Here is a 23,223-nt window from a genome sequence, read left to right as displayed (position 1 = left end):
CAAACAAACTATAAAAAATACTTAAATGTTAGTACAACATTAAAATATTTTGGCTGAAGAGTCAGGATAACAACTGGTCTGATGGAATGTGCTTCATTGTTTTAAATAGATCAGACAAAATAAGATTTCTATTAGTGTGGGGAAAAGCTACTAAAATTAGAATGTTTCAGAGTTTACATTTTCTGCCAAATTACCCAAATTATTCAATTCATTTGGAATATTAGAAAGACTTCCTCCCATCATGGGATGAGCATGTACTTATTCAAAGTCAAAATTCAAGCAAGTCTGTCATTTTTTTTGTTTTGCTTCATTTCAAATTTCTTTGCCTCTTAAAAGTTGTTCAGTGACAAACACTGCTCCAGGAAAGTTAGGAAAAAGGTCCCCCTTCCCTTCAAGAACTCCACTACTGCCAATCTATAGTCTTGGAGAGGGCACTATGCCTAGTCTCTACCCAGTGCTTGCCTTATATACTGACCAGGGTCAGAAATTCATCAAATGGGGAATGCAAGAAATCAAGAGCTAAGAGAAGACTATTTGACCCATCAAGTTCATTCATCCCACTGACGGTGTTCAATTCTGCCCCGTCATGACTCTCACTTATTTAATCTCCTTACTAATTTGTAGCTCAGTACTTTACAGTTCCAACATAATGGCCATTTAGTGGGTTTACTGATTTGGATGCTATTGGACTGGGTGAAGGGGTGGGGAATGGGTAGGGAGAGGAGGTTGAACTTGTTTTAATGTAGCTTTTGTGTCAATTGATCTGCTCATATCCATAATACAATCATTTAAATTCTTACAATTTAAACATCATTGGTTTGGTGTAGAAGAAAAAAATACATTTCAATTTTACACACACTGTAAGAACAGAATGCGGGTAATTATAGGAAGATACAAAGCAGCTTACCCAACAGGCAAGTGGCTCGAAGGGAATGTTCCCTTAGGGTGACAAACAGCTTATGTTTTTTAAACTTCCAAAAGATATGAAGTTAAAAGGTTTAGAATAATTAAGAGAAAAGTGTATGTTAGAATAATTACAAAGCAAGAGGAAACAGAGCAGAGAATGTGTGAAATGGAGACAGGGCAGCACAAGTCAGGTGTTTAAATATTTTTAAAGATCATGTTTTATGTGTTTAATTTACAGCTAATGTTACAGTAATAAAACTGTTTCTGATGATTGAGTACATGAACTTAAAAATGTTTTGCAGAACTGGCCAGTAACTTACCAGATAAAACCAGTCTGTCCAGCATGACTGAACCACATCATCCAACACCATTCCTGTATTATTCAAACATTACAACCTCATGGCACTGAGTTCAGACAAAACTGATGAAAATAATTAAATTCTCCTTTGACAATATGAATACAAAAATCCCCATTAGCACATGCCCTTGATTAAATGGGAAGGATGTGACTCAATTCATGTTTAATCCACGGCCATTATGAAAGCTGACGCTCAATATATTTTCAGATAACACTAATAAGTTTAATATTGGCAAGAAAGACTATGTGAAACACTTAGTGGGCCAGTCAGCATCAACATTTCTGTAAATGCCTTTTGTCAGAAGACCCAGAGGTGAACACTCAGTTCTGATGAAGGTCCTCTACCCAAAATGTTAATCTGTCTTTTCCCATTTCAGATGCTAAGGATCTGCTGGTTAAATGCAAACTTTTTTCTCTTTTAGTTTCAGATTTCTAGAATTTGCAGCGTTTTCATCGACAAAAATGTACGAGAAACTTTTGAAATCTTACGTAGAAAAAAGCTGCAACCCCCGAGCAGAAGTCCCTACATTACTTTGTCCAAACACTTTCTCCAGTGTTGAGTGAACACCTAGCTCCTGCTTGTCTCATTTCAATGCTGCAACCTCCACTCCAGCAAACAGAAGTTTTTTTTCTAAATACTTTCCTTACTTCGCCCTCCTTCTAATAGAAAGGATGGGTAGAGGGAAGCATTCATAAGCAAAGCATACAAGCTCATAATAATTAAGGATCACTTTAAAATGTTGCCCTGTTATATTGAAAAGTGATTTTCATGGCAGGTAAGTAAAATAATTAGCAAAGTGCATTTTCTAAAGTGGGAGAATCTCTTCCACAACTCTCATTGCATCTATATATGGTTTGATTACAGTTTTTCCTACATAGCTGGCATTATCTGAAGGTCATAACTGTCTGTTTTCCAATGTTATACAGTGCAACAATTGAGGCAGCAGAAGGTCAAAGTAAACTGGGGTTTTGGATGCTTAATACTGTTGAGTAAAGAGCCTACTCTTGCTCCCCACAATAATCTAACCACAAGAACCAGATATAAAGTGGGTTGGCTGCTGAATTTTTTTTTGAATAGCACCACAGTTGCTTTCCGAAGCAGTTCCGATGCAGTTCCGAAGAAGGGTCGCTGACCCGAAACGTTAACTCTGCTTCTCTTTCCACAGATGCTGCCAGACCTGCTGAGTGATTCCAGCATTTCTTGTTTTTGTTACCACAGTTGCTTTTCTTTCCTGGGAGTGTCTGACTGGGGATGTGTTGAATATTAAGGTAAACAGAACTCCCATCAGTTTAGTCATAGGCAGGTCTAGCAGCATCGCCACTGCCAAACTCTGGAGGCACTGGACTGGTTCAGTCTCTTGGCTGCAACAACAGAAAGAGCGTAAAGGTTTTGCATCATGACATTAGTAATGCTTGGAAGTGGCCAGGTACTTCCTTTGCTCCAATAATCCAAGCCTAACAGGAATTACCTCCTTTGCAAACAATTAACTAAAGTAGTCTTTGGCAACTGATATTCCTTTTGCAACTTCTGTAAGGATTTAACCTGTCTTTCCTAATTATCTACTGGATTTCCTGTTCCACTGTCTCATCGGCTATGAAATCTGTACCCTGGTCACTTACAAAAGAACATCTGAATACAAAGGCTGAGATGACTAGCACCTAGATGCTGCCGTACAAGAACAAAAAGAACTTGCATTTGGAGGGAATGAGCAAAAGAGAATAAATTCATTCGCAGGCCTATAACTCAGTGATTGTTGCCAACACGTCCACATATCACATAGTAACCCCAGCTCCTCATTTAGTGTAGGTTTTGATTACGCTGTCAGTAGATTAGTTGCAAATGGATTGTCGATTGAGGAGACAGAGAATCCTCGGCAGGCATCGCTGCTGATCTGCTCAAAGCGACAGCGCCTACATTTTGGGAACGCAGCTCAACGTTCAAATAGAAATTAAAAGGCCAAACAAACAGAATTAAATAACATTACGGCACTGCCCGTTTCCAAGCGTCACACCATATTTATAGTTTACAATTTTCTATAAAAACATTTAAGGGATCATTTTGCAAGGCTCTGTTTCACTAATGGCGACGACAGGTCAGAAAATCAGGCTCATTTTTAGCCAGACTACGCACCAGGATCACAGCCATGCACCATTATTGATAGATTTTCCCACAATATATAATAGGAGCTTTAAAAGTCATTGGTGTCAGCCTTAGTTCAGAGGCAGCAGCTCTGGCTTCAAGGCATTAAACCAAGGCTCCAGCTGTTCTCTCAGGTGGATGTCAATGATTCATGTCACTACTTGAAGTAGTGCAGGGAAGGTCTCCCAGTATCCTGTTCACGATTTACCTCTCAATCAACATCACAAAAACAAATTACTCGGTCATTTAGTTTATTGTTGGTTGTGGGACTTTCCTGAGCACAAATCGCTGCTGTTTTTCCCTATAATCTTAAACATTAAATCAGATTCTGCCCAGTCTCACAACTGATGCTTCATCACTCAAGTGATGAGTGCAAATGGATACATGCAATACAGTACTTAGTAAATTACAATTTGAGATAAATTACAGATCTTCAATGTAGACAGATGCATTGCAAAATTACTATTACCATAAACATTCTACAATTAGATCAAAATTAATATTGCATTGAAATTACATACAAGTAATACTGGCTGCCAGCTAAATCTCAATTTAATAATTCAGTATTAAATTCTTCATGTCAGCTCCAGATTAGGGGGCAAGGGGATTAATTTTTTGCATTGAGAAAACTAATGGTTTCCATTATAAAGTCCTCTTGACACACTTAACCATAGACTAGGAATCTTTGGAACTTTCCAGAAGCTAGCACAGTTACTCAATAACGATGATATAGTGATCTTGTCCATCAGCAACCAAATTAATTGTTTCAGCTGAGAAAGTTGGATGACCCAAACTTTGGTTGGTCAACTCTGATGACAAGCTAAATTGGTTTCCTAGTCTCTCTGGGAGAGCAAAGGATCCCTATAGAGTAAGTATTTCTCTCCCTCCTACCCCAGAGAGAGAAGAGAGTGTGTGAGCGAGAGCACGCGAGGGACTGTAACTGACCCCTAGAAAAAGTTGAAATGCAAATGTTGCTTTACAAAAATCACAAGATTGGTTTGAAGGAAACACCTTTTTACTCTTCTTCCAGAAGCATAACTCTACTCCCTCCAGCTCTACATGTAGCTGGTTTTTAAATGAGTTCCACACTCTGCCTGCAAACCATCTTTCCTAGCAGCCCATTTCAACTGCCTCTCCCTCTCTTCAGAGAAATTCTTCCACAACCTGTCCTCAACGTGCATCATCTTGTCCTGCCTCTTTGTTGTATCCATGAAGTATTCATACATCTTTACAAAAATGAGCTTGCTCTCCAGATTGAAGAGCCCTTTCTTATTTAGCTGTTTCTCTTAGTTCAACCCTTCACCCCATTGTTCTCCACAAGTCACCAAGAAGAGAAAGCTTCTCACATGTAGTCACAGGCACTTAAGCAAATTCTTAACCAATTTGTAGACAAAGCATTAAGACATCAATGCATTACATCACAGTTATATCAAAAATATCAAGATCTTGTTAAATGCAGTCTTTTGTAGATGAAGGATTTCCATAATTTTGAGCTCGATGAATCGTGAAAGAGTTAATTAGCAAGCAGAGTTCAGGTGCAAGAACTGACTAGAACATAATTTTAACCAAACTTTATGGCATCAGTAATATCTTTATTATATTTTGGCTAGGTTGCAATATTAAATGATGTACGTTGTACTATATTCAAGAGTAACATCACGAGTGATATATTCCTTCCTTTGTGGCAAAACAAGGATCTTGAAATTTGGACAGAGTATTCTGTGCTAATTAACATGCAGAACATTCATTTCCAAAGTTCACTGTCAGTGCAAACAAAAATGTCAAGCTTTTCTCTGAAGAGTTTTAAGTTAAAATGAAACCAATTGTACATTAAAAGTGTGCAAAAATGTTAGGAAAATAAACGGAACTGCTTCAAATGTTGAGATGTCATTGGTTTAAACAAGCTACTTACATTACTGCCTTTGGGTTCTGTAGCATGCAAGCTTTTGGTCCAAATTTCGTTGCTGGACTTGGTCCATGCAGTGATCGCGTCCTCCTAGTGATTAAAGCAAACCAGGGTCATTCAAATAGTAAATGTACAAGCCTTTAAAACTAAACCACTTAGATACTGAAAGATCACCAAGGCACAGAAGGTTGCTTTGTGCAGGGTGATCATTTCAATAACTTTTTTAAAAAAAACTTGTTTTGCAAATTAAGCCAAAATGAAGTCTGAACAGACATGTCTCTTTCCAATTTCTTTCACTCCCTGCCCAAAAGTAATCGCCCAGGGCCCCAGGAAGCACATGTGACTACACACAGTTAAAAACAACTTCAATTTATAAAGTGCCCAGGAGCTTAATTCTCACACTACAGCTTTCCAGTTGGATTAGGATCTGACTGTGTGGATAGATGGTCCACCTTTTAAGCTGATGTATGACTACACTGCTGGTAAAACCAAGCAGGAGTTTTGAAGAGATATCTTCTCCATCCAGGGGAAAATGATTCATTTTCAGAAGTGGAAAACTCACCACCTGTACCAATATCCTGAGGTCATTTTGAAGCATTTAAGGTGGTTACTGGCAGATGGTCCACAAACAAACTCCAACCAGATGACTTTTTTTGCAAGGAATTAGAAAGGTCAATGCGAATTGTAAGATCAGAAAAAACCGACACCACACATTTCACCTATACTAGATTCAGCGTTGCTTTTTCAACCAGCACACAATAACTTAGTAAAAACAAAAACAAGCCAATGTGGAGCTCAGAGGTAAATCAGCCCACCAAGCCTTCCTGATTTCTTTAAGGATGTTACAGGTGATCAGTAAAAGCATTCTGAAAGTTTAATTAAACCAAACTCTAGCGAAAAACTGAAGATTAGCGTGTACGAAGGATTGAAAATCAGCAGTGTGTACCGTCTACAAGATGCACTGCAGCAACTCGCCAAGGCTCCTTCGACAGCACCTTCCAAACCTGCAGCCTCTAAGACAGCAGACACATGGGAACACCACCACCTGCAGGATCCCCTCCAAGTCACACACCATCCTGACTTGGAACTATATCGCTGTTCCTTCACTGCCGCTGGGTCAGAATCCTGGAACTCCCTTCCTACCAGCACTGTGGGTGTACCTACCCAACATGGACTGCAGTGGTTCAAGAAGGCAGCTCACCACCACCTTCTCAAGGGCAATTAACAATGGGCAACAAATTCTGGCCTGGTCAGTGATGTCCAAATCCCATGAACAAAACAAAGCCAAAGGATTCTTGGGTAGAACATGGAATGGGACAAATAACCAGACAGAAAATAGCAAAGAAGTATTCACATCCCACAAGGATGATGCTCGGATCTGATCCAGATACATTTATACAGATCCCAAAATCACTGCTGAAAATCATCAACAAAAAGTAGGAAGAACGTTGAGATAGATATTGCTGGTAAATTTAGTTTTAGATTAGTTATGCAAATGAACAGAAAAATTACATACGACATTGAATACTGATAAATATAAAGTATTACAGTAATAAGAAAAGACCAAATATATTTGGGACACATTATTCAGTGAACAGAATTGAATTAGAAATGACCCAGGGTGCAACAGTTGACACATTCACTGTTACCACCCAATGTGATGAAGCTATTAAATAGCAAACAAAATATATAGCGTAACATGTTACCGAGCCACTGATGTAGAAATATACAGCAGTTATGCTAAGGTTTTCAAATGAACTAAATTTAGAAGAGTATTTAGTTTTGGTTCCATAAAATGAATCCGTTGCAACCTAGTACTTTCCCCCTGCTCTCCCCACCCCTCAATCAGGGTTGCGGGGGGGGGGGGGAGAAGTAGCATAGTGGGAATGTTACTGGACTAGTAATCTAGAGGCCCCAACTAATGCCCTGCGGTCACGGGTTCAAATCCCACAAAGGCCGCTGGTGGAATTTAAGTTCAATTCATTAATAAATATGGAATAAGAGGTGATGGTGACCATGAAACTACTGGATTGTTGTAAAAACCCATCCGGTTCACTAATGTCCTTTAGGGAAAGAAATCTGCCGTCCTTACCCCTGGTCTGGTCTACATGTGACTCCACACCCACAGCAATGTGGTCCTGAAATGGCCGAGCAAGCTACTCAGTTGTACCAAACCACTACAGAAATGTCAACAAAGAACAGAAACTACAATGGCACACCCTGCCCAGTCATCCCTGTAAAGTCCTCCTAACCAACATCTGGTGACTTGTGCCAAAATTGGGAGATCTGTCCCACAGATTAGTCAAGCAACAGCCCAACATAGTCCTCCTCATGAATTACATCTTACATGTCCCAGTCTGTCCAATCACCATCCCTGGGACTGTCCTGCCAGTGGGACCAGAGGTGGTGGCACAGTGGTATACAGTGGTATACAGTGGTACACAGTGGTACACAGTGGTATACAGTTGGGAGGGAGTTGCCCTGGGAATCCTCAATATTGACACTGGACCCCATGAAGTCTCATGGCATCAGATCAAATTTGGGCAGGGAAACCTCCTGCTGATTACTACCGACCGGCCCTCCCTCAGCTGATGAATCAGGATTCCACCAAGGAAGAAGCACTGAGGGTGGCAAGGGCACAGAATGTACTCTGAGTGGGAGACTTCAACGTCCATCACCAAGAATGGCTTGGTAGCACCACTACTGACCGAGCTGGCCGAGTCCTGAAGGATGTATCTACCAGATTGGGTCTGCAGTAGGTGGTGAGGGAACCAACAAGAGGTAAAAAACCTCACTCTCACCAATCTACCTGTTGCAGATGCATCTGTCCATGGCAGTAATGGTAGGACTGACCACCACACCGTTCTTATGGAGACCAAGTCCCATCTTTACACTGAGGATACTGTCCAGCATGTTGTGTGGCACTACCACCGTGCTAAATGGGTTAGATTCAGAACAGATCTAGCAACTCAAAACTGGGCAACCATGAGGCGCTGTGGGTCATCAGGAGCAGAATTGTATTCAACCACAATCTGTAATCTCATGGTCCAGGATATCCTTCACTCTACCATTACCATCAAGGCAGGGATTAACTCTGGTTCAATGCAGGAGCGCATGCCAGGAGCAGCACCAGGCATACCTAAATATGAGGTGCAAACCTGGTGAGGCTGCAACACAGGACTACAAGCATACAGCAAAAGAACTGGCATCAGCCATGCTCATTCATGATCACAAGTTCAAGTTTAGGACTCACTGAGGCTGGCAAGAATGCTACATTTACAACATTTAATTCTGAGATTGATAGATTTTTGTTAATCAAAGATATAGGGCAAAGGAGTTAGGACACAGATCAGCCATGATCATGTTGAATGGCAGAACAGGCTCGAGGGGCTGAATGGCCTTCTCCTGTTCCTATATCCAGAGTAAGAAAAACCTACCAAAAGTGGGCTGCTTATTCTAAATTGATGTTTATTGCAAGCTGAATTAACTAATTTACTTCAGCAAATTGGTGTTTGCCACTAAAAGCTATTTTTATAAGGAATATGCTGAAAAATGTAGAAAAGCAGAGATTGGATTTCTTTAATTTACAGAATGTTACCTTTAATTAACACAAGATCTTGAACACTAATGAATTGACCCATAGGATTCAAATCTTTTGGTGTCATTTTCAATTAATCTTTGATAATTGAAAAGCAATTTAATTGAACACAACACCAACTGAACACAACAGTGGCAAACTGAAGTGGTTTTGTGCAGAAAGTTAGCATTTCTGTAAATCACAGAAATGCAGGAGGAAGTCATTCAGTCCATTACACCTCTCTGTTCTCAAAGAGCTGCTCACAATCCCATCTCCTGTCCCCTCCCCATACACATTGCATTTTTCTTTTTTAAATAGTCATCTGCTTTATTTCATCAAAATCACATCATTTTAAACATCTCCATTAGATCTACTCTTAACCCTCTTTGACCCGAATATATTTTCTCCAAGTGTCTCCTTGACTTTTCAAAGTTAATTTCTTCTGCAGCTTTTTCACTGTATTTATATCATTCCTAAAAGGGATGTGCTCCCACGTTTAAGGGCCTGTGACCCTGAACCCCTAAGTCTCTATGTATGTGTACTCCTTTTAAAGTCTTATCTTTCAATGTATTATCCTACTATGTTCCTCTCCAAATCTTATTTCCAAAATGATTCACCTCACAAATCCCAACATTAAATTTCATCTGACATTTATCTACCCAATCTACTAACGTCTGTGTTTTAGTGCAGTCACTTACTAACCTCTTCGACAGCCCCTTCCAAACCCGTGACCTCTACCGCCTAGGAGGACAAGATCAGCAGATGCATGGCAACATGATCACCTGCAAGATCCCCTCCAACCCACACCCCATCCTAACTTGGAACTATATCGTCGTTCCTTCACTGTCGCTGGGTCCAAATCCTGGAACTCCCTTCCTAACAGCACTGCGGATGTACCTACCCCACATGGACTGCAGCGGTTCAAGAAGGCAGCTCACCACCACCTTCTCGAGGGTAATAAGGGAGGAGTAATAAATGCTGGTCTTGCCAGTGACGCCCACATCCTATGAATGAATAAAAAGTGGTGCTCAAGGCAGAATACCCACATGACTACATAACTACTAGGAAATAAGCCAAACCATTAATATAACAATCAAAAATAAAAGTTGAGATGTCACTGAACTTGTAAGCAGCTCTTAATAGGTAGATTAGTTTTTATTTCTTCCGTTATACCTGCGAGTTATTGAATTAGCTGCATGAATTTCACAACGTCATTGGACATTTTTCTACTTTAAAGGCGCTAGTGAAATGCAATCTGTTGTTATTTGCGGCAGTAAAAATATTTGCAACCCTTCAAAATGCTTTGACTTCAATTGCCTGAAAGACTGACAATTATCACCATGTTGATTTGTTCAGTAATTCAATATTCAATTGAGATGTTCGTCATGAACAAAATGTTATGCCCAGTTTATTATAAATTGCCTGAAATGCACTGAGGTGGTGATGCAGGTGGAGGAAGAGAAGGAAATTATTGGATGACATCCAGAATAAAATACTTAAGTGGATTTCTCTGTGCTTTAATTTGGAGACACAAGCATTGCAATGGATTTCCATGTATTAACAGACATCTGACTGCATTTAGATTTTTGTATCTACCTCCAAGTCCTTTACCTCCTCTTTTCTGCCTGTCAAATAACATCCCCCCTCCCCCCCAATTCCTTTACCTGTGTCTTCTCCAACAAGAAATCCTCTGACCCGTCACCTGCACAGATACAATTGCCCCTGGTCATCTGCCTAACAATTGTTTTGCTTCCATTTCCCAATGAAACTGTCCCACTAGATCCCACTGCTCCCATGGCACAACATCTACCCCAGTAACCTAACGTCTGGAGTTCACGGCCTAGAAATTGTTGGGAAAAGAAAAGATGGGTTCACGGCTCCCATCGTTATTATTTATAGAAATCCAGCAATTTGTGAAGAGAAGCCACACATGTCCATCACCAAGATAAGTCCATCCATCCCTGTAACATTGACCGTCTGTGCCCCTGCCTCAGCTCATCAGCAACTGAAACCCTCATCTATCCTTTTATTGACCTACATTGGTGCTCGGTCTGGCAGCACCTCAATTTTAAAATGATCATCCTCGTATTCAAATCCCTTCCTGGCTTCGTCCCTCCCTATCTCTGTAATCTCCTCCAGCCCTACATTTCTCTGATATCTCTGCACTCCTCCAGTTCTCGTCTCAAGCACATCCGCCATTTTAATTGCTCCACCATTGATGGACATGCCTTCAGTTTCCTGGGCTCTCTGGAAGTCCCTCCCTAAATCTCGCCCTCTCTTTCCTCCTTAAAGATGCAACTTAAAACCTACTTCTTTGACCAGGTTTTTGGTCATCTGTCCTAATATCTCCCTATTGATAATGCTCTTGTGAAGTTCCTTGGGATGTTTTGCTATGTAAAAGGCTCTATGTAAATGCAAATTGTTGTTATTAAGCTCTGATTCTCCACAAATTTCTGAATGATGTGTACTGCTCCACCATTAACCATCCAAAAAACAAAAACAATTACATCTAGCTATGAGTCTCCGAATCAGCGTGATGAAATTGCTGGATTTGCACCATTAGTAGGAATTCTCACCATAGCCATGTTGGTAATTCATGTTGTAAGGACTCAGTCAATAATGTGATTTATTGTTCTGGCGTGCGACTCAACCTTAGAGGGCCAGAAAGGGAATAATGCAACTGTGGAGTTGCACTTCCATAGGTAATTAAAGTGCTCCTAGAGATTGTTTAATTTTTTTTATTTTTCCTTTTCTGAATCTAATTTGACTCTAATTCACTATTTCATCCTCTTATTTGCTTTGTTTCTTTCTCGCACTTAAGTTCTTAACCAATCTGAATCGCTCAATTAAAGTCAATTGGTTCTTACTGCTTCAATGCTCACCCTTGTTGCGTTTCTGATACATACTGCTGCCCATAATCAGTTTTTAAGTGTTCTTTCGCCCGAGCCCAACATTATATCACATCACAATGATTCAGCTGTTTTAAGGATCACATGTACAATAACACTCCCAGAACTGACTGGCAGGTTGATATTTGTTAAATGGTTTTAAACAGTAGATTTTGAAAGAATGCCATTGCTCCAAATGCTTAATTCCATCCCACTCCCATTTTCTTTTTTATGTTTTGACTCTAGCAGTTTACAGAAGTTATCTCACACTGTAGCAATTATAGAAGGTGTGTACAAAATGGATTCTCAACTAGTTCTTCCACTTTTTCTGGTCCAGTTTATTGTGCGGTGATCGTAAATGTTGTAATTTATTATCGGGAAAGTACATTTTCATTTCAAGGTTCAGCACAAGCTCAGGACACTTGCAATTTAAACATGCCCAGTTACGCTACAATTCAGTGTATGAATCTCTACACTAACAGGTGACACGTTCCATTGATTTCCATTTTGTATCTTGATTAGAATCTTAGAATCATAGTATATACCACCATATACTTTCCTCCAGTCCAAACAACAACCATTCACCACTACTCTCTGTTTCCTGTCCTTTAGCCAGTTTTGTATCCATGCTGCCACTTTTCCTCCTTATTCCATGGGCTTTAATTTTGCTGACAAGCCTGTTATGTGACATTTTATCAAGTGCCTTTTGGAAGTCCATGTACACCACATCAACCACATGACCCTCGTTGACCCTCTCTGTTACCTCATCAAATAATTAAATCAAGTTAGTTAAATGTGATTTGCCTTATTCGTTCGTGGGACGTGGGCATCACTGGCTAGGCCAGCATTTGGTGCCTTCCCTAATTCCCTTGAGAAGGTGGTGGTGAGCTGCCTTCTTGAACTGTCACAGTCATTGGGGTGCAGTTACACCAACAGAGCTGTTAGGAAGGGAGTTCCAGGATTTTCACACAGTGACGTGAAGGAACGGCGATATAGTTCCAAGTCAGGATGCTGTGTGACTTGGAGGGAACTTGATGGCATTCCCATGCATCTGCTCTCCTTGTCCTTCCAGTTGGTCGAGGTCGCAGGTTTGGAAGGTGCTGTTGAAGGAGGCGTGGTGAGTTGCTGCAGTGCATCTTGTAGATGGTACACACTGCTGCCACTGTGCGTCGGTAGTGGAGGGAGTGAATGTTTGTAGATAGGGTGCCAATCAAGCCGGCTGCTTTGTCCTGGATGGTGTCGAGTTTCTTGAGTGTTGTTGAAGCTGCACCCATCCAGGCAAGTGGAGAGTATTCCATCACACTCCTGACTTGTGCCTTGTAGATGGAGGACAGGCTTTGGAGAGACAAGAGGTGAGTTACTCGCTGCAGAATTCTTAACCTCTTACTTGCTCTTGTAACCACAGCATTTATGTGGCTGGTCCAGTTCAGTTTCCGGTCAATGGTAACCCCAGGATATTGATAGTGGGGGATTCAGCGATGGTAATGCCATTGAATGTCATGGGGAGATGGTTAGATTCTCTCTCGTTTGAGATGGTCATTGCCTGGCACTTGTGTGGCACAAATGTTACTTGCCACTTATCAACCCAAGCCAGGATATTGTCCAGGTCTTGCTGTATATGGGCATGGGCTGCTTCAGTATCTGAGGAGTTGTGAATGGTGCTGAACATTGTGCAAACATTGGCGAACATCCCCACTTCTGACTTTATGATGGACAAAAGGTCATTGATGAAGCAGCTGAAGATGGTTGGGCCTAGGACACTACCCTGAGGAACTCCTGCAGTGATGCCCTGGGACTAAGATGATTGACCTCCAACAACCACAGCCATCTTCCTTTGCATTGGTATGACTCCAACCAGCAGAGAGTTTTCCCCCCAATTCCCATTGACTCCAGTTTTGCTAGGGTTCCTTGATGCCATACTCGGTCAAATGCCACCTTGATGTCAAGGGCAGTCATTCTCACCTCACCTCTGGAGTTCAGCTCTTTTGTCCATGTTTGGACCAAGGCTGTAATGAGGTCAGGAGCTGAGTGGCCCTGGCGGAACCCAAACTGAGCGTCACTGAGCAGGTTATTGCTGAAAAAGTGCTGCTGGATAGCACCGTCGACGACCTCTTCCATCACTTTGCTGACAATTGACAGTAGACTGACAGAGCTGGTGCTCCTGGCATGTTCTCCTGCAGTCTTCATTGAACTAGGGTTGTTCTCCTAGCTTGATGGTAATGGTACAGTGGGGGATATGCTGGGCCATGAGGTTACAGATTGTGGTTGAATACAATTCTGCTGTTTCTGATGGCCCACAGCGCCTCATGGATGCCCAGTTTTGAGTTGCTAGTTGAGTTAACTAATCCATGCTAGTTTTCCTTAATTAATCCACATTTGTTCAAGTGACTGTTAATTTTGTCCTGAATTATTGCTTCTAAAAACTCTCCCACCACCAAGGTTAAACTGACTGGCCTGTAGCTGCAGGGTTTATCCTTACATCCCTTCCCAAATGTGGGTGTAACATTTCCAATTCTCCAGTCCTCTGGCATCATCCTCTGTATCTATGGATGATTGGAATAATAATGAGAAATAAAATAAAAAACAAAATCTGCTGGAATCTAAAATCTGTGACGTTGCCATACATTGTAGTCTGAAACTGGTAAGGACAAACTGTCGAGAACTGATATTGAATTTAAACCCAACTGGAGAGAGAAATTACCAGTAAGAATTAATAAAGACAACAGGTATAAAATAATTTCCTCAGCTCAAATACCCTTTACCCAGATAGTCTCAAAGGACTAGGTCTGGAGACCTTGGAAAAGTGTTGACTTGAGGCTGATTTGAACAAGGTTTTTTAAAAAATAATGAAGGGACTAGATTGTGTTTATGTGGACTAATTATTTCAACTTACGGAAACTGTGGGGTGGCTGTGTTAGGAGATGTATGCTTGTAATGTTTCACTTTGTACATAAATGTAAGACTGAGTAAAGATTGGCTCCAGTATCATCATTAACCACCTGGCTATCCGTTGTATAACATCTGCATTGTGATACATAGGACATCACAACTATATGGGAAAGGCTGGATGCACCAGTATGAACTTGACAAAGCCTTAAAAGCACCATGATACACTGATGTGTTCGGTTGGACCACCAATGGCTCCTACAGGTTGATCTGCAATAGAAGGCAATCTAAGCATGATAAATGCAACCAACTGTAAGGTTTAAATACCTTGTTAATTGTTTTGCATCTTTCTGCTTGGAAAACGTCGGACATCTTGTGGTTCAACACAAGAAAAGGTGCTGCTCGATAGCACTGTCGGAATGCCAAAATAAGCGCTTACTACTACTACTAGCCGCCTCCTGTAGGGTCTAATCAATGTGTCTCGCATTGCTCAAGTCCTGTTTACTGCAATAGGCAAATATCTGGGCGTTAGTTATGTGCAAACTGCATTATGATTAATGTGTCTCAAGCTTCGTACATTATAGCTGTACTTTGGATTACAAAGGGTGGAAGTTTGTGTTCCTCAAGGTGGGCACCACAGTGCTAATGAAGAGAAAAATTTCTGGGGTTTTTTGTCATGATACAGAATGATTCGTTGGAAAATAACACTCCTGCACTCTGTCCAACAATCGATTTTCTCTGGACTTACCAATCTAAAAAAAAAGCAAAAGCTGATCAGCAGCTTTATTAAAAACCTGCGCAAAACTGCCGCAAGTATCGGCTTACAACATGGAATTACACAAAATGCTGAGGGGCATGAATCTGTCCTAACTGAAGCTGCAGGTATAACCATTGCTCCATCACTTGTATACAAGAAGACTGAAGCAAGATTTGTCAGAATGTTTCCTCATTTTACAAGGATTGGATGGGAAAGTGGAGTTGAGGCCCAGGATCACCCATGAAGGGCTGTATGGCCTACTTCTGCCCTTATTTCTTATGTTAGGAGATTGTGGGCTAATGTTCTGGATCTGGTCATTAAATTGTTTTAAAATTGTTTACACAGTATCTTTGGAACTCTCTTCCTCAAAGGCAGTGGAAACAGAGTTTTTGAATATTTTTAAAGCAGAGGTGGATAGATTCTTGATAAGCAAGGGGTGAAAGGTTATCGAGGATAGTCGGGAATGTGGAGTCAAGGTTACAATCAGATCAGCCATGATCTTACTGAATGGTGGAGCAGGCTCGAGGGATCAAGTAGTCTACTCCTGCTCCTAACTGGTAAGTTTGTATGTTACTACTGACATGGAGGCACTCTCCTCCTCAACCTCAGCTCATCCTGATGCACTTCTTTCAAGCCCCAGCTCATATTGACACTCCACTCCCCCTCAATTTGAATTGGCACTTTGCTGTCCTCTCCTCTCAGTTTATGCTGGCAATTCCTCTGCCCTCCTCTCCACCATTCATTCTGCCATCCTCTTCCACCTGACCTTCCTTCTCTCCTCCATTCAGTTCATATCGGCACCCTCTTTCAGCCCAGAGGGCTGCTCCCAAGCAATGGGACTCCACTCTGGATTGGGCCTTCCAAGTGTTGTGGAGAGCCAGCAAGGACATAATGGGTCAAATGGCCTCCTTCTGTGCAGTAACCATTCTATGATTCTATGATAAGAGTTCTTCCCCAAAGCAGATTTCCAACTCCCAGAGCAGCACAAGTGTGGGTCGGAGCCGGAAAGGTGCTGACTTCCACCTGAAAATACAGACAAGCAGACGTTGGTGAAATGCAAATAATTGGCACGCACTTTTTGCTAAACCCAGGTGAAAATCCCCACCCCGTCCTACTGCACCAGTTCAAATAGTTTCTATTTCCATTAAATCAGAAACTGCTCATCACATGTGGTTACAGGTTCAGTTGAAGGACACCTCAACTACTTTAGGACCAAATTCAGTTTTCACGCAGAACAGAATTTTCAAAGATGCAGCTGCCTGACCTTTTCCACATCAAGCAAAATGTCGTCTTTTGCCAGAGAGAGTCTAAAGAAGATATAGCAAGCTGATGGAACTGATTAAAAGTCACCTGTTTTTAAACAATATCCCAAAGTTTGTTCCTCAGATCTTTGTACCAAACGCTACTCCAAACGTGATCGGACAATCTTCCACACCCTTCTCTGTAGCCAAATCAGTACCAGTGCAGGGAAGGTGGCATTGTTGTACCCACTGAGTGAAGCTTTTAATAATCAGGTCATCAAATGGACAGGACTCAAAACTCTTCCCGGAAGAGCAAACCACCAGTCTCCAAAGTTAATTCCAGTAGAGCACATCAATCTAAATGGAGTATTTCTGCAAGTTTCACTGAAGACCTGGAGGTTGGAAGTGTTGGAGGGCTTCCTGATTTGTCAATTTAGCTCTTTACAGTCCTGAAATAAATAGTTCACTGATGCCAATTATGTCTTCATTGGAAGCTACATTGGAACATTCAGAGAGGTTTTCACTCTCAAGTGTAGTCATTGGGGTTGAGAGTCATATTAAGACTATACCAAAAACTGGCTAGACTTGCTGCCGTGGAGAATACTGCTTTGACTTGCTATGTTAATTAATGAGTTAAGTCATGGTGCCAATGCCTTAGATCAGGCAGGCAAGCATCACTGAATCCTTACATTCGTAGGATTACAGAGAATATACGACACAGAAACAGGCCGTTCAGCCCGTGCTGGCGTTTATGCTCCACTCAAGCCTCCTCCCACCCTTGGAGAATGTAAACATGGAAAAGCATGGCCAAAGTAGTAGCTGAGGAAAATGGGTAATGGCAGCTTCATTCTCACAGCCGATACCATCGATAAACAAATTCAGAGCACGGGGAACCAGTCACAGGATTAGCCTCCAAGAACTCTCGTCCACTTCCCCACTAGGTCAGGCAATAAAGTGATGCATCTGCAGTTCCCTCTCTACCCACTTTGAAAGAGAAAAGCCCTTCCAAATCTGATTACTGAACAAATTGCCAGAGTACTATAATGGTGAATATTGTCCCCTCCCCAATTCGAAGTGTCAATAAAAGGGCTTATGGAATCAAAAAGGGGAGGGTTTGGGTTGGGTGACATGTATCCAGCAGTAGTTTAATTGGAAATGAAGGTGGCGTTTTGGATTCTTGAAGAGTGATGCTGTACTGTTCTCAAAGTCATCATCTCAATGCTCTTTCTAGGACTTCTTCACATTGAGGTGGGTATGGGGGAAGGAAGCAAGTTTTCCAAGCTTCAAAAACCCATCGCCTGGATCCAACACATATTTTTCAGAGAGTGGGTGGATGTGGAAAGGATGTTTCCTCTTGTGGAAGAATCTAGAACTAGGTTCAGTGTTTAAAAATAAGGGGTCAGAGATGAGGAGAAATTATTTTTCTCTCAGAGGGTCGTGAGTCTTTTGAATTCTCTTCCTCAAAAGGCGGTGGAAGCAGAGTCTTTGAATATTTTTAAGGCAGACGTAGATAGATTTTTGATAAGTAAGGGAGTGAAAGGTTACCGAGGACAGACGGGAATGTGGAGTTGAGGTTACAATCAGATCAACCAAGATCTTGTTGAATGGCGGAGCAGGCTCGAGGGGCTGAATGGCCTACTCCTGCTCCTAGCTCGTATGTACGTACGTATTTATGATCCACATCCAAATATTAGAAGTAATTCACACTCTGTCTGTCTGAAAGTACGAAGATCGGTTAAATATGCTTATATGGCTGCTTTGATTTGTGGGGGGGCGGGGGGGGGGGGGGGGCAGGGTGAAAGTCTGCTTGTGGTTGTTACTAGTACTCGTAACTTTTTCCCTGTGAGTAGAACATAGAACAGTACAGCACAGTACAGGCCCTTCGGCCCACGATGTTGTGTCGAACCTTTAACCTACTCTAGGATCAAACCAGCTACATACCCTTCATACTACTATCATCCATGTACCTATCCAAGAGTCACTTAAATGTCCCTAATGTATCTGCTTCTACTACCACCGCTGGCAGTGCAGTCCACGCACCCACCACTCTCTGTGTAAAGAACCTACCTCTGACATCTCCCCGAAACCTTCCTCCAATCACCTTAAAATTATGCCCCCTGGTGATAGCCCTTTCCACCCTGGGAAAAAGACTCTGACTATCCACTCTATCTATGCCTCTCATCATCTTGTACACCTCTATCAAGTCACCTCTCATCCTTCTTCGCTCCAATGATAAAAGCCCTAGCTCCCTCAATCTTTCTTCATAAGACATGCCCTCCAGTCCAGGCAGCATCCTGGTAAATCTCCTCTGCACCCTCTCTAAAGCTTCCACATCCTTCCTATAATGCGGCGACCAGAACTGAACACAATATTCCAAGTGTGGTCTAACCAGGGCTTTATAGAGCTGCAGCATAACCTCGCGGCTCTTAAACTCAATCCCCCTATTAATGAAAGCCAACACACCATACGCCTTCTTAACAACCCTATCAACTTGGGTGGCAACTTTGAGCGATCTATGGACATGGACCCCAAGATCCCTCTGTTCCTCCACACTACCAAGAATCCTGTCTTTAAGCCTGTATTCTGCATTCAAATTCGACCTTCCAAAATGAATCACTTCACACTTTTCCAGGTTGAACTCCATCTGCCACTTCTCAGCCCAGCTCTGCATCCTGTCAATGTCCCGTTGCAACCTACAACAGCCTTCCACACTATCCACAACTCCAGCAACCTTCGTGTCATCGGCAAACTTGCTACCCAGCCTTCCACTTCCTCATCCAAGTCATTTATAAAAATCACAAAGAGCAGAGGTCCCAGAACAGATCCCTGTGGAACACCACTGGTCACCGAGCTCCAGGCTGAATACTTTCCATCTACTACCACCCTCTGTCTTCTATGGGCCAGCCAATTCTGTATCCAGACAGCCAACTTTCCCTGTATCCCATGCCTCCTTCCTTTCTGAATGAGCCTACCATGGGGAACCTTATCAAACGCCTTGCTAAAATCCATATACACCACATCCACTGCTCTTCCTTCATCAACGTGTTTTGTCACATCTTCAAAGAATTCAATAAGGCTTGTGAGGCATGACCTGCCCCTCACAAAGCCATGCTGACTGTCTCTAATCAAACTATGCTTTTCCAAATAATCATAAATCCTGTCTCTCAGAATCCTCTCCAATAATTTGCCCACTACCGACGTAAGACTGACTGGTCTATAATTCCCAGGGTTATCCCTATTCCCTTTCTTGAACAAGGGAATAACATTTGCCACCCTCCAATCATCTGGTACTACTCCAGTGGACAGTGAGGATGCAAAGATCATCGCCAAAGGCGCGGCAATCTCTTCCCTCGCTTCCCGTAATATCCTTGGATATATCCCGTCTGGCCCCGGGGACTTATCTGTCCTCATGTCTTTCAAAATTTCCAGCACATCCGCCCTCTTAACATCAACCTGTTCGAGCATATCAGCCTGTTTCACGCTGTCCTCACAAACAACCAGGTCCCTCTCACTAGTGAATACTGAAGCAAAGTATTCATTTAGGACCTCCCCTACCTCCTCCAACTCCAGGCACAAGTTCCCTCCACTATCCCTGATCGGACCTACCCTCACTCTGGCCATCCTCTTGTTCCTCACATCAGTGTAGAACGCCTTGGGATTTTCCTTAATCCTACCCGCCAAGACTTTTTCATGTCCCCTTCTAGCTCTCCCAAGTCCATTCTTCAGTTCCTTCCTGGCTACCTTGTAACCCTCTAGAGCCCTGTCTGATCCTTGCTTCCTCAACCTTAAGTAAGCTTCCTTCTTCCTCTTGACTAACTGTTCCACATCTCTTGTCATCCAAGGTTCCTTCACCCTACCATCCCTTCCTTGCCTCATCAGGACAAACCTATCCAGCAGTCGCAGCAAGTGCTCCCTAAACAACCTCCACATTTCTGTCGTGCATTTCCCTGAGAACATCTGTTCCAAATTTATGCTTCCCAGTTCCTACCTAATAGCATTGTAATTTCCCCTCCCCCAATTAAATATTTTCCCATCCCGTCTGCTCCTGTCCCTCTCCATGACTATAGTAAAGGTCAGGGAGTTGTGATCACCATCACCGAAATGCTCTCCCACCGAGAGATCTGCCACCTGGCCTGGTTCGTTGCCAAGCACCAAATCCAACATAGCCTCCCCTCTAGTCGGCCTATCTACATATTGAGTCAGGAAACCTTTCTGGACACACCTGACAAAAACTGCTCCATCCAAACTATTTGCACTAAGGAGGTTCCAATCAATATTAGGGAAGCTGAAGTCACCCATGACAACAACCCTGTTACTTCTGCACCTTTCCAAAATCTGCCACCCAATCTGTTCTTCCGTGTCTCTGTTGCTATTGGGGGGCCTATAGAAAACTCCCAATAAAGTGACTGCTCCTTTCCTGTTTCTGACTTCCACCCATAATGACTCAGTAGACAAACCCTCCTCGACGACCTCCCTTTCTGCAGCTGTGATACTATCCCTGATTAACAATGCCACTCCCCCACCTCTTTTACCTCCCTCCCTATTCCTTTTGAAACATCTAAACCCCGGAACATCCAACGTCCATTCCTGCCCCTGTGATATCCAAGTCTCCGTAATGGCCACAACATCGTAGCTCCAAGTACTGATCCATGTTCTAAGTTCATCACCCTTATTCCTGACACTTCTTGCATTAAAATAGACACATTTCAACCCTTCATACTGGCTGCAACTTTGCCCTGTCAACTGTCTAACCTTCCTGTGTGCTTTCACATTTTGGGAGTGAGGTAGGACTCCACAGACTGAAGAAACACCAAAGTCATTCATTAAAGTCTCTGCTAAAAAAATTCAATGCATGTCGGACACTTTATTTATTTAGCGATACAGCACTGAAACAGGCCCTTCAGCCCACCGAGTCTGTGCTGACCAAGAACCACCCATTTATACTAACCCTACAGTAATCCCATATTCCCTACCACCTACCTATACTAGGGGCAATTTATAATGGCCAATTTACCTATCACCTGCAAGTCTTTGGCGGTGGGAAGAAACTGGAGCACCCGGCGAAAACCCACGCGGTCACAGGGAGAACTTGCAAACTCCGCACAGGCAGTACCCAGAATTGAACCTGGGTCGCTGGAGCTATGAGGCTGCGGTGCTAACCATTGCACCACTGTGCCGCTCGAAGAAAAATCAAGTATTGCACTGCACATTGTTTGCTGTGCTGCTCAAATACCTGTGTAATTCTAAATCTTGCAAATAAAATTTCACCAACATTAACCTGAATGATCGTCAAATACAATGGTGTTTGCCCCATTTCAAACTGGTTACGAGTGCATGGTGATGGGAAACACATACAAACTCTGGTATGAAGTATTGGTGATCGTAACCTCACGATGATGTTCGGGAGAGTCTACAGCATAGAAACAAACTATTCAACCCAACTGATCTAAGCCACTGTTTATGAGCCACACCAGCCTCCTCCCACTCCTCTCATCTATCAGCATGAATGTTTCCTGCAGCTTCTCAGCCCAAGCCTCGATGTGAACTAGGTCCTACTGTAAGCTGGATGGGCTGTTTATTATCAGAGAAGGAGTTAGCCTTGGATCGGTGGATTCACACTTACCACCAAAGAACAAAGAAAATTACAGCACAGGAACAGGCCCTTCAGCCCTCCAAGCCTGCGCCGATCCAGATCCTCTATCTAAACCTGTCGCCTATTTTCTAAGGGTCTGTATCTCTTTGCTTCCTGCCCATTCATGTATCTGTCTAGATACATCTTAAAAGACGCTATCATGCCCGCGTCTACCACCTCCGCTGGCAACGCGTTCCAGGCACCCACCACCCTCTGCGTAAAGAACTTTCCACGCATATCCCCCCTAAACTTTTCCCCTCTCACTTTGAACTAGTGACCCCTTGTAATTGAATCCCCCACTCTGGGAAAAAGCTTCTTGCTATCCACCCTGTCTATACCTCTCATGATTTTGTACAGCTCAATCAGGTCCCCCCTCAACCTCCATCTTTCTAATGAAAATAATCCTAATCTACTCAACCTCTCTTCATAGCTAGCGCCCTCCATACCAGGCAACATCCTGGTGAATCTCCTCTGCACCCTCTCCAAAGCATCTACATCCTTTTGGTAATGTGGCGACCAGAACTGCACGCAGTATTCCAAATGTGGCCGAACCAAAGTCTTATACAACTGTAACATGACCTGCCAACTCTTGTACTCAATACCCCGTCCGATGAAGGAAAGCATGCCGTATGCCTTCTTGACCACTCTATTGACCTGCGTTGCCACCTTCAGGGAACAATGGACCTGAACACCCAAATCTCTCTGTACATCAATTTTCCCCAGGACTTTTCCATTTATTGTATAGTTCACTCTTGAATTGGATCTTCCAAAATGCATCACCTCGCATTTGCCCGGATTGAACTCCATCTGCCATTTCTCTGCCCAACTCTCCAATCTATCTATATTCTGCTGTATTCTCTGACAGTCCCCTTCACTATCTGCTACTCCACCAATCTTAGTGTCGTCTGCAAACTTGCTAATCAGACCACCTA

General features: G+C 42.6%; 1 protein-coding gene across 2 annotated transcripts in view; it reads right to left on the bottom strand.

The window, feature by feature from the left end:
- Window positions 1-23,223, bottom strand: part of LOC137351960 (NAD kinase-like) — a 111,696-nt gene that overhangs the window by 57,018 nt on the left and 31,455 nt on the right. For both annotated transcript variants that reach the window (XM_068016862.1, XM_068016863.1), the window contains exon 3: window positions 5,317-5,400. In XM_068016862.1, the coding sequence (XP_067872963.1) occupies window positions 5,317-5,400 (84 nt within the window). The remainder of the gene's footprint in view (window positions 1-5,316; window positions 5,401-23,223) is intronic.

This window comes from Heterodontus francisci, chromosome 37, assembly GCF_036365525.1.
Source record: "Heterodontus francisci isolate sHetFra1 chromosome 37, sHetFra1.hap1, whole genome shotgun sequence".
Lineage (NCBI taxonomy): Eukaryota > Metazoa > Chordata > Chondrichthyes > Heterodontiformes > Heterodontidae > Heterodontus > Heterodontus francisci.
This window is presented reverse-complemented; position numbering and strand designations above follow the sequence as displayed.